Source organism: Lycium barbarum, chromosome 11 (genome assembly GCF_019175385.1).
Source record: "Lycium barbarum isolate Lr01 chromosome 11, ASM1917538v2, whole genome shotgun sequence".
NCBI lineage: Eukaryota > Viridiplantae > Streptophyta > Magnoliopsida > Solanales > Solanaceae > Lycium > Lycium barbarum.
Genome location: NC_083347.1, coordinates 67,106,586 through 67,119,066, shown reverse-complemented (window position 1 = coordinate 67,119,066; position 12,481 = coordinate 67,106,586). Strand labels below are relative to the sequence as shown.

Here is a 12,481-nt window from a genome sequence, read left to right as displayed (position 1 = left end):
GAACAACCTCCTTTTAATATCTCAATAAACAGCTTTTCGAACCTCAAATGTTCGATTCCATCCAAGCTCACTTTTATACTTATAACTACCCAAAAACAGGGGAACGGTGGAAGGGATAGGAAGTTTAGATGGTTTAGTTCTTTTTTCTCAATGTTTGAGGCTTTAAGAACTATGTAACAAGTTATATGGTGTCTTGTGTCTAGGAGTACTAAACTACTTTATATGCAATCACCAGCACAAGGTAAACCACATTTCTAACAGTTTAAATACACGATATGGCTTCGCTCCAACCCCCCGCTGTATTCCCCTCGCCATGGCTGCATAATCAACCAACATGAATCATAATATTAAACTAAAACAAAGCAGATGTCATCTAGAAGAGATATTCACATACGCAAACCTAAACTCAGGTTTTACTTCCAATCCACAAAAGCTCACCACCATTAGTCATACAACATAAGCATTTAACACCGCTACTTCTCTGGAAAACACAAATAAAAAAGGGGTTTTGGAGGGTTTCATTTTGTTACTAATACATTGAGCTCATCATGAGAGGAATAAGCTACACTAGGAAACATCGAAGAACTGTTGCTCTATATGTCCCTATTATGAGCTCAAATATGCAGTCTGCTATCATTGTAGTGTATCCTCCAGTACTTGCATCTTAGATTACCATCTGCTGTCGACTACAACAAATATCAATGTAAAAGTAGAGGTTAGCTAAGAGGGCTTTGATAAGACATAATAATAATGTTAACATACATTATGATAAACAGAATAAGCCAGCTGACACATAATGTTCCAAAATCCTTGCCAGATAACACTAGGCGAGGTAAGATTTCACACTGGTAAAAACTTAACCGCACTGGGTGTTTGCACCCAATATATGTATGACGTGTTTGCACATAAACATCTCTTGCTTAACCATGGTTAATTAGTACATATTGTTTCTAGATTAAAACACTTAACTATGATAAGTCAAATGTTGTTTGGTGTAAACACCCGTGTAGGTTGATTAAAGCACTTAACTATGGTAAGTTGATACTGTTTTAAACATCAGGTGCGAGTAAGTTTTTACCACACTTCTACCTTCATATGATAAAGAAAACTTGAAACCCGCATGGAAGAGGTTGATAAAGACCATTTTCCAATACTGCAAATAGCAATTGTATTGATGGAAGCTACTCTCCAATCCATCCTTATGAAAGGGAATTTAAAAAAGATGCATCAGACAGTAATTAAATCCTAGCACCAGAAAGATAAATGCATCTAATAACTGGACCCTCCTGTTGCCGATTGGCAAATACCCTTCATATATGCTTGAAGAGAACCTTAGTTTTAGATAAATAAACCAATAGAAAACAGATGCACCAAGGGGTAAAGAGGTGTATGCACGGAAATAAAGGCTGAATGAAACATAGTGAATTAGAAAAACAAGAGTAACTTCAGTTGCAAAATATTAGAGGGCTCACATAGTAATCTGATGCCCCAGATGCTTAAGAGTCTGATGGTGGTTGCTGTTGCTGTTGCTGTTGCTGGGGCCAGATTGGCTGAGCCATATAAGGACGGGGAGGCTGTCCATAAAGAGCTTGATCAGCAGGCTTCCCCATATACATCCCTGAAGCTCCAATCTGAGGAGCAGATTGCATAGGCATATAATAATTGTATGGGAGACCCTCGGCAGGGCCTCCAACAGGTAGGTTCCCTCTAGGAATTGATGCAAGCACTTCATCTTTCAAGTCCTCTCTTGGAACAATGTCAACCAAGAAATCAAATATGTCTGTCCTTGTTATAGCTGCTGCAATGTCATTTTTCTGGAGTGTCCTCCTTTTGTTCTCCTCAGTGTGGTTCCATGCACGGAGTGTCAACTCAAGGATAAACATCTCACAAGCCCGAGCAAATACAACTGGTGCTTCCGCAGATATCATTCTAACATCTTCATCTGCCTTCATGATTTTCTTGATCCTTGCCAATGGCAGGCTGTGATTCTTGAAATCATTAACGTGCTCAATTTCTTGATATTGATTTGCCCAGAAATTTTGTAGTTGTTGCTGCAATTGTTGCTGCTGCTGTTGGTGGATGTGCTGATAAGCAATCTGATGTTGTGCCATCTGAGCTGAAGATGCAGGAAGACCAACTGTTTGTGCACCAGCTGACACGGGAGGAGAAGGCGGCCCTGCCATTTGGTTAGTAGCATGGTATGGAGCACCATATAGCATTGGAGTAGATGTAGTAACGACTCCAACACCTGGAGGTTGTCCGTTTCCTTGCTGATCCATTTCGAGCAAGTATGCTTCTTGGGGAGCTCTAACACTTTATGCTCTGTTAAAATTTACAAACAAGTAACACAGATGAAAAAAAGAACAGATAAAAATGAAATGTTAAAGTCCAAAGTCATCTCTCAATAAGATTAAACATCTGACAGAATGTATCTTCAAAAGGTAATAATCTTAAATTATCAGTCAAAAGGATTAACTTCTTACAACAATTTAGGTTATGTAAGTGACCACCCACCTCTGAAAAAAATATTAGAATGAACACGTAAGGAATCAAATACACAGAGCAATTGACGGTCAGCTTTATAAAATGACAAGATTAACCAGAGCTCGATGTAAAGAAAGATACGAGTCTCAACTTCCGCAACCTAGCCCTTGCCTGTGATCATTTCTTCTATAGCAGTGATGTCATGTGTAGATGCAAGTATTTAGGAGTAATTTCTGATGATTCAATCTCATATATAACTGCATCATGTTATTAGTACTTGTAGATGCAAGTATTTAGGAGTAATTTCTGATGAATCAGTCTCATATATATCAGCATCATGTTATTACTACACAGCTAGTAACACCGTAAGAATAAAGGTAGACCGAAGGAGACAAACATAAATGCACAACGTATATATGGACAGAAAAGCTCAACCAGATAACGGAAAGGAGGAAGCCTAACATTTCACCAATGACAAACTTGAAAACTGGGACACGACCAGAATCTGGCGATAATCCCGAGACATATACTTAATCTTAATATAAGCGTGTGAATTGAATTTCAACTTAACTAATGTCCAAGCTCTAGACGTTCAAATTTTAGAATTTAAGACCAATGAAGTCATTACGCTCCATTAAGAAGTATAAATGAAGACAACACGATAAGCATACAATAGCAAAGAACATAAGATAGCACCTGCCAAAGCGCAAGAAAGAGCAAACTTTAATACCATTGGAAGGAAAGATTAATAATAGCATCAATCCCCTTGACAGGACAGATCAACTTAATTAGCAAATAAAAATAGCTTACACCAGTGAATTTCAGCCAATAATTTACATACAGGTAAAAATTCCAAAGTTGGTAACTACCCCAATTTGCTATAAAATTACCATAGCAAAGTGTTTGATCACGCATCAAATGTTGCAGAATTTTGATATAATTGGTATAAATTAGCTATCTTGTTTCTTTTGGGGATCCAAATCCAAATACGGCCCATAAAAGGGGTAGTTTGGTTCGCGGACCAAGTTATCCCGGGATTATAGTCCTGCCAGACTAATTTATCCCAGGTGGGATAAAATAACACCATAAGGTAGAATATCCATCCCATGATTAAGTTTTGGATTAAATTTATATTTGTTTGGTTGACGGTATAAATTTATTCCGGGATTAGTTATACCTTCAACCAAACAAACTATAAATTTAATCTCAAACTTAATCCTGGGTTATCCCACCTTATTCCATAAACCAAACAATATACAACCAAGCGGACAATCTAAGGCTCAAGAAAATCACAGAGGCCAAAGTGCTTTTACTAACAAATACTACTCCCCCCGACCCAATTTATGTGGCACACTTTCCTGTTTAGTCTGTCAAAAAAGAATGTCACCTTTCTATATTTAAGAACAATTAAACTTTTTGAGATGATTTACAGCCACACAATAATCTAACGCTTGTTTTGAACCAAAAATTTCAAAAGCTTCTTTCTCTCTTAAACTCCGTGCCTAGTCAAATGGTGCCACATAAATTGAGACGGAGGGAGTACTAAACTAGCAATAGGCTCTGTTCCATGCATAAAAGAACAGTAAATCCCAACTCATTTCCTACTAATTCACGTATTAAAACATTAAAAAACACATCTTTATCCAGACAGCTCAATTAACTAACAAATAATCTTTCTTATACATTCCACAAAAGTCTCCATCTATTTCATCTCTAAACACTACAACAAGCCACTACAAATTAGTTTTTGCTTGTGCTCTTACTGGATTGACCAGAGTCGAGTACCTTGTGTAGTACTTCCTCCGTTTCAATTTATTTGTCTTACTTTCCTTTTTAGTCCGTTTAAAAAAGAACGCCTCTATCCCTTTCTTGCAACTCTTTAATGCTAACTTTTCACATGACATGTTTAAACCACGCAATTAAAGGGCATTTTGATGCATTCCACATATCTTTTAGTTTAAGACCACAAGATTGAAAAGTCTTCCTTACTTTCTACTTTCTTAAGCTCCGTGCCAAATCAAAACCAGACAAATAAATTGAAGCGGAGTGAGTATTTTTTTTTTTTTTTAATTACTAGCCACAGGAAAAGACATTCCAGGGAGTAAAAACCCTACCTTTGGACCATTTGTACAGTAAAAACCCTACCTTAAGACCATAAATTAAAAGTTATTTTGATACATTCTACACATCTTTAAACTAAGATTACTTTCTTAAACTTCGTGTCAAATCAAAATCAGACATGAAACGGAGGGGGTAGTTTTTTTAATTAGCCACAATAAAAAATCATACCTTTGAACAGTAAAAAAGCGTACCTTTGGACCGTTTCCAGCAGCAAATTCTTGATTAAACAAGCGATCAAGTACCTACCATTAATATTAACAAGCAACATAAAACTTTAAAACAGAATCTAAACCCAACTAGGCAAAATTTTCGTGGCAATCAAATTACATCTCAAGAAAAAAAAAATCAAATTAATTGAAAATTGAACCTGAAGAAGCAAGTTTTGGGTTTTGATTGAAGAGAGATCAGACAGCTACGGTTCAATGAGAGAGGATGACGGAATCTAAGTGTTGTGTTGACACAAAACATGACTATAAATAAATGTTGCTCTACTTTGCCCCACTTAGGAAAACACGAGTTTAGTTTGGTTTGGTTTAACCACAACTCTCCACGTGACACCCTTTTGTTTGACTTCCTCATGCTCACAATCTCATGCTTACGCTATACTAAAATATTTCTCTCAAAAAGAAAAACAAATATAATAATAAAATATTCAGTGTAATCTCACAAAGTGGGAGTTTGAGGATGATAGAGTGTAGGCAGATCTTACCTTACCTTACAAAGTAGAGAAGTTGTTTCCAATATATATGGGTTGATGGTAAAATGATTCAACCAAGCTTGAAAAAGAAAAGATACTTCTTTCAAAAAGAAACACAAATCAATTTTGAAGTTCTAGTGAGATAGACTCCAGCTTCTCTCTAGCACTTTTACAACCTTACCCATGATTAGCATTGATTTATTTGGACAACACACGAGGGACCCACCTGACCCACCAAATGAAATCGAGACACATCAGCCTCCCAACACCAACAAGGTGGTCAATGCTACTGCTTTTGAGCAAAATGTTACCGTTGCAGGGGAACAACCGTTGGAGGAGACAGAGGAAGTCGACGGCGACCACAAATCTGAATCGGAAAACTTCCAATCTAAAATGCAATCGCAGGAAATCAATCCCACGGAGAGGGATAATTCTCAGATTGAACAACAGCCCAAATCCTTCCCCAAAATCTCTTCTAATTTCGATAAGGTTCAACACAAATCAGAGGAACTAAACAAGGCAGAATCTTCCAAAAAACAGTCCAATAACCAAACTAACACCAATCAAAACCAGAACCCCCAAAATGCAAACCCCAATTCGAAAATCAACAATAAATCATCTACTTCAGATGTCTCCAACCTTTGCTGCTGCTGTTTATACCAATTTGGTCGAGGACAGCAAAAAGATCACTCCGGTGGAGGTTTCATACGGGACTCATTTAGGTAAACCAGCGATTTATTTGTCAGCGCAAGACTATTTTGTTAACCTTGCCGAGGATTGTAAATTCACTATAGTTGGAAAATTTCTGAGGGGTAAACCCTCCATGGAAGAAATCAGGAATACACTAGCTACCCAATACCACCTCAAAACCAAAGTCAAAGTTGCATACTATAATTATAATCATGTTTACCTGGACTTCGGTAATCAAGTGGACTACAACCACATAGCATTTAAAACTTTCCTGCACTTCGGTGACAACCCAATGAAAATCTTAAAGTGGTCGCCTGATTTTAAGCCTGAGGTAGAAACATCCATAGTTCCGGTTTGGATTCTCATTCATCAGCTACCTTGGCATCTTTTTAGATGGGATGTTGTGTCGAAACTCATTTCTCCAGTTGGAACTGCTGTAGCACCAGATCAAGCGACATATTCTAAATCTAGGGGGAATGTGGCAAAAATCAAGGTGGAAATTGACCTACTAAAACCGGAACTCAATGAGATTTGGTTGGGTTTCAAAAGGTTGGATGGGACTGATGATGGCAAATGGCTAAAGATTGAATATGAAGGGGCTCCTGGATATTGCACACATTGTAAACTACAAGGACATAACCTTGCACAATGCAGATCTATCAAGAAACAAAAGGAGCAAGATGAACAGATTGCAAATGAAGTTGAAATAAATGAGACAACTGATGAGGATGATGGTTTCACAACTGTGAATCGAAAAGGCAAGCCGAAGAAGACTAATCATCAGGCGAACAGCCCTAAACAGGTTAAACAGACAACTGATAAACAACCAAAGAAGAATGAAAAGAATGAAAAATGGAAGGATAATCAAGAGCAAAATCAGGCCAGAAGCACAAACCAACAGATTGATAGGGGAAATGGCCATACTAATGGGAAACAAGCTAGAGACAAAGGAAAAGGCCAGGATAATCAAGAAGTACTTGGTACTATACCTAAAAATACCAAAGAGGATACTAGCAAGATTGACAAGCATGGTAACCAGAAGGAGAAAGAAAATAACAAGACAATTCCAACCAACAAAGGGGCTAAACACATTCAGAAGCAGAATACCACTTCCCAAACCACTGAGCACAAAACCAAAGGTCAAAAACCACGGAACCAACTACAAAGCAACAATGTTCCTTCAAAGAACAACAACATACAAACTGAGCAGGAAGTTCCAAGTGTCCAAGAAAAAAAAAGAGCTTGACAGTGACCACAAAACCAAACCTTACGATAGCCAACAAGCAAAACCAGAACAAGCATCAGGGAATCAACCAAAATGAAAATCAAGGTATTGAAACAAAAAATCAACCTTAACTAAACCTTGCCACAACCAAGAAGCACAACAAAAACAAACATCAGGGAAACATACAAAATGAGGATCGAGATATTGAAAAAATAAATCAACCTGCAGGTGACTCCATCTCTGATGATGAGTTAGAATATGACCATCTTGGGGATGAATCGGATGAATCCAATTATGACTCAGCTTCTGACCCTGAGGACTCTGAAGGTGAATAAGAAGATGAAGATGAGGAATATGATAGTGATTTTGTGGTTGATACTCTCAACACTACTATAAATGGGCATGAGCTTCAAAGGAGTGATATTGACAAGGCATTTGGAGATATCACTGAGAAGATACACCTCTCCCCTAGAGGAGATCAAACCAATAAGGACTTTGGAAAACCTTACACAAGGAAAGTAACCAACAACAACCAACAAATGTCTTTGAGACCCTCAAGGACCAAAAAGACCTACTCAACCAGTTTTTAATGATTAAGTCCCTCTGTTGGAATATAAGAGGCATCACTTCAAATGGTGCCTTCGACAGACTTAAACAACTCAAAAGACAATATAATCTTGGCTTTATTGCTGTCCAAGAACCTTTTAGCAGAATGGATAAGCTTGAAAAATTTAGAAGAAGGATGGGCTTCCATTTTAGCTATGCAAACTCCTCCAATAAGATATGGCTCTTCTGTGAGGAGGAGTACAACTGCACTATTATTGTGGATCATGAGCAACACCTCACCTGCCAGATTAAGTATGATGATGTAGTTATCACAATTACCATTGTATATGCCAAATGTGATGTTCAACTTAGAGAGCAACTTTGGAATGAATTAAGGTCGATTTCCAGTAACCAGACAGGCCCTTGGATGGTGATGGGAGATTTCAATTGTATTCTGGATCCTAGTGAGAAGAGAGGCGGGATACAACATAACATGAAAGAAAGCTTGCCTCTACTTGAATGTATCTGTGACAGTGATCTCATTGATATGGGATATAGTGGTTCTACCTTCACCTGGTGCAATGGTTGGGCCCCCGACAAGAGAATCTGGAAGAGACTTGATAGGGTGCTTGCCAATCAAGAATGGATTGACCAATGTAATGGCACCACTATCACTCACCTAGTGAGAACTGGGTCTGACCATGCACCAATGCTTATCACTGCTTCCAACAATATAATTAACCCAAAGAAATATTTTAAATTCCTAAACCTGTGGACCAAAGATGATACCTTCATGGATGTTGTGCAACAAGCTTGGCAAGAGGACTTTTCTGGATCGCCGATGTGGAAATTCCACTTGAAATTGAAGAATACTTGCAGTAAACTTTCTTGGTGGTCTAGAAACTGCTTGGGTGACATATTTGAAAACACAAAGACCATGGAAAAGAAAGTGGCTGATTTAGAGAAGATATGCATTGTCAACACTACTGATGTCAGCAGAATGCATCTCAATGAAGCTAATGCCTTACTTATCAGACACAACAAGCAAGAGGAAGAATTCTGGAGACAAAAGGCTGGAACTAAATGGTTTGAGGAAGGTGACCTCAATACTAAGTTCTTCCACTCAGTGATCAAATCCAGAAGAAGGAGGCTCATGCTCAACAAAATCAAGAAGGAGGATGGGAGCTGGCTAGACAATCCGAATGAAATTATCGATGAATCAATTCAATTCTTTCAAAAATAGTTTACCAAAGAGGACACCTTGGAAGACAACAATGTTATGAATTGCTTAAAAAATGTTATCACTGCTGATGATAATAATATGCTGACTGATCTTCCTTCCTTGCAAGAACTAAAAAATATGGTTTTTAGCATGAGTTCAGACAGCGCCCCTGGCCCAGATGGGGTGAATGGAACTCTTTACAAACAATGCTGGGACATCATTGCTAATGATCTTCATGAGATGGTCCTGGATTTTTTCAAAGGAGCCACCATCCCTAGATCCATTTCTCATTCTAACTTGATCCTTATTCCTAAGGTGGATCAACCTCAAAGCTTCTCAGACCTTAGGCCAATCAGTTTGAGCAACGTTTCGTGCAAAATTATTTCTAAATTGATTAGCAATAGGCTTACCAAAGTCATTGATAAAATTGTCTCACCCAACCAAACTGGCTTCATTGCTGGAAGAGCCATCACTGACAACATTACTCTGACCCATGAGATGATTCATAACCTCACGAAGGATAATCCTAATGCCAACATCACCATGAAATTAGATATGTCAAAAGCTTATGATAGAGTTTCTTGGGATTTCCTCTGTAAAGTTTTCAAAAAATTGGGATTCTCTGAGAAATGGATTCAGATGGTCTGGAGAACACTGTCTAACAACTGGTATTCAATCAATATCAATGGGACCAGACATGGATTTTTTAACTCCACCAGGGGTCTTAAATAGGGAGATCGTCTCTCACCTTATCTATTTGTTATTGCTTCAGAATTATTAACCAAGCTACTTGATAATCTTCTGTATGATACTTTTATCCCTTTTCACAGTGACAAAAAGGGACCCATAATTACTCATTTATGTTATGCTGATGACACTATTCTTTTTTCCTCAGGTGATCCACTATCACTAATCATGATGATGCAGAGACTGGAAACTTATGAGAAGATATCAGGCCAGATCATCAACAAGAACAAGTCAGGTTTTTTGGTTCATCCTAAAGCTGCAAGCCATTTCATAGCAGACATCAGGCATATCACTGGTTTCCAGAGAATGACACTTCCCTTCACATACTTGGGTTGCCCCATGTATACTAGAAAGAAGTTGATAGAATATTTCAGTGGTTTGGTGAAAAATGTCTCTAACAGAGTGACAAGATGGCAAGCCAAGACACTTTCCACCGGAGGCAAAGCAACTTTGATAAAATCAGTGCTTACAGCCTTACCATTACATATTATTTCTGTCCTCCAACCTCCCAAAGGTACCATTGAGCAGATGGAAAAAATCTTAGCTAATTTTTTCTGGGGAAGCAATGAGGTTAAGCGAAAGTATCATTGGAGATCATGGGAAAATTTATGCAAACCCAACTCAGAAGGGGGAGCAGGTTTTAGACACATACAGAGTTTTTGTGATGTTGTTGCCATCAAGAATTGGTGGAAATTCAGATCCAAGAGATCCTTATTAAGGGACTTCCTGGAAGCCAAGTATTGTAAAAGATCGAACATCATTAACTGCAGATGGAGAAAGGGACAATCCCACACATGGAAGAGACTCATGGACAGCAAAAAAGTATGTGAGCAACATATTTTGTGGAAAATAGGAAAGGGGCAAGTTTCCTTTTGGTGGGACAACTGGACAGGGATGGGATCTCTGGCCAACTACACTCAACTTGGAAACACTGCCTTCAGAATCAAAGCAAGTGACTATATGGAAGGTGATAGGTGGAAAGAACATGAGTTGAGAAGACATTTACCAATCAATATTGTTAATACCATTGTTGGTATTAAGTTTGACACCACAAAGGATGATTATGCGATATGGACTGCTGAACCCTCAGGAATATTCACCTGTAAATCTGCAAGGAAAATTCTTGCCAATGCTGGCACTGAAATGCTAACATCAAAGAAGATCTGGCATCCTAAGATCCCCTTTAAAGCATCCTTTTTCATGATAAGGTTGCTTTACAATAAACTAGCCACTGATGACCAAATTCAAAAGAAATTTCACATCCCAGGTCCTTCTAATTGCTACTGCTGTAGAACAGGAAACTTGGAGGATGCTGAGCACCTTTTTGTTAAGGGTGAAATGATCAATATTTGGAGGTACTTCGGCAATGCTTGTGGAATCAACATTAATAACAACAATCTCAGGGCTCTTTTATTGAGCTGGTGGCTTGCCAAGGCCAAAAATCCTATCCAAGAAACTATTTTACAGTGCCTCCCCTCCATTCTATGTTGGGAAATTTGGAAGAGTAGATGCTCTAGCAGATATGAAGGAACCAGAGCTTCACCTCGTACGATCATTGACAGAACTTGTTGGTTGACCTCCCTAATTCTCAATAGCCAGTATCCAGGAGCTAATTTTAAAGGAAACTGGCATACTATATGTACTAAGGTAGAGGCTGCCAGACCCCTCATAACTTCTACTATGATCAAGTGGAAGAAACCTCCTGATAAGTTTCTTAAGCTTAATACAGATGGATGCAGTAAAGGCAATCCTGGAAAATCTGCAGGTGGTGGTATACTTAGAAATCATAATGGGGACATGTCAATGGCATTTTCTTTTCACTTTGGAATTGGTACAAACAATAATGCCGAAGGAATGGATATTCTCAAGGGTCTGCAATGGTGCACTATAAATCGTATTGATAATGTTATTATTGAGTCCGACTCAATGATATTGGTTAATATGATCAATGGGAACTCCAACACTCTTTGGCAAATGATGGATATCATTATCAACATTAAGGAGGAAATGTGCAAAGGAAACTATAGCATCGTGCATTGCTATAGGGAAGCTAACACTGTAGCTGATGCTCTGGCAAATCACGCTGTTGCTAACAATGTACAGGCCCTCTTCACTAGTGCTTTGGTCTTGCCTAATCAGATGAAATCGTTACTGAAAAGTGACCAGGACAACATGCCAAATTTCAGATTCAGGGTAAAGAGGAATCAATTTCAGTTTCCATAATGACGCCCATTTTTTGCTTAAAGCCTTCTCGTATGGACCTGGCTAGCTATTGGTCATCAAGATGTTTGTCAATATTGCACAAAGACGGGCTTTTTATTCTAAGAATTACTCAGGATGACATGTTCATCTTCTTGTGTAAAGACAGAGTCCCTGAATTTCCATTCTTGATCATTGCATTTAGTTGGTCCTTAGGATTTATCTTTTCAGTGTATCAAGTTTCATTTGTTATGGAGGTATTGGCTTTAAGTCCCCCTCCCACCTGTAACGTATCTTTTGCCGAAAATAAACATGGTAGGGGTCCATGCCAAACCCCCCACCACCACGGGAAGTGAAAGACTAGGTGGATGGCTTATAAAAAAAAAAAACACAAATCAATTTTAAAATTTTTAATATGATAATTTTAGAGACCTCTACTCATGCTTTGCTCTAGGTAAAAATTTATCCACATTCGATTACACCAAAGTAATAGATGAATGACATGTGTTTGAATATATACAACTATAGCTTAATCATGGTTAATTAATGT

General features: G+C 38.2%; 2 protein-coding genes across 8 annotated transcripts; one reads left to right on the top strand and one right to left on the bottom strand.

Annotated features, from left to right (window-relative positions):
- Positions 1 to 369: 369 nt before the first annotated feature.
- On the bottom strand, positions 370 to 5,124 carry LOC132616733 (nuclear transcription factor Y subunit C-9-like). 7 transcript variants are annotated; one of them, XR_009573376.1, is made up of 5 exons: positions 4,973 to 5,123; positions 4,797 to 4,847; positions 1,473 to 2,322; positions 1,090 to 1,198; positions 370 to 686 (listed from the first exon to the last, which is right to left on the bottom strand). XR_009573376.1 is itself a non-coding variant. In XM_060331344.1 (5 exons), the coding sequence occupies exons 3-4, from the start codon at positions 2,277 to 2,279 to the stop codon at positions 1,497 to 1,499; spliced, it is 672 nt and encodes a 223-aa protein (XP_060187327.1). In that variant the 5' UTR covers positions 2,280 to 2,322; positions 4,774 to 4,847; positions 4,973 to 5,124; the 3' UTR covers positions 370 to 686; positions 1,473 to 1,496. The 7 variants fall into 7 exon arrangements, 6 of the variants coding, with proteins under 6 accessions (XP_060187327.1, XP_060187325.1, XP_060187324.1 ...); XM_060331344.1 differs by lacking the exon at positions 1,090 to 1,198 and having other exon boundaries at positions 1,473 to 2,137; positions 2,249 to 2,322; positions 4,774 to 4,847; positions 4,973 to 5,124; XM_060331342.1 differs by lacking the exon at positions 1,090 to 1,198 and having other exon boundaries at positions 1,473 to 2,152; positions 2,249 to 2,322; positions 4,774 to 4,847.
- A 2,682-nt stretch (positions 5,125 to 7,806) lies between these two features.
- LOC132619874 (uncharacterized) lies at positions 7,807 to 9,006 on the top strand. Its single transcript, XM_060334641.1, has one exon. It carries the CDS (start codon positions 7,807 to 7,809, stop codon positions 9,004 to 9,006), a length of 1,200 nt encoding a protein of 399 aa, XP_060190624.1.
- The last annotated feature ends 3,475 nt before the right edge of the window (positions 9,007 to 12,481 follow it).

Coding starts and splice junctions, on each gene's coding strand:
- LOC132616733 (XM_060331340.1), bottom strand. CDS start 2,279: ATGGATCAGCAAGGAAACGGACAACCTCCAGGTGTTGGAGTCGTTACT.
- LOC132619874 (XM_060334641.1), top strand. CDS start 7,807: ATGATTAAGTCCCTCTGTTGGAATATAAGAGGCATCACTTCAAATGGT.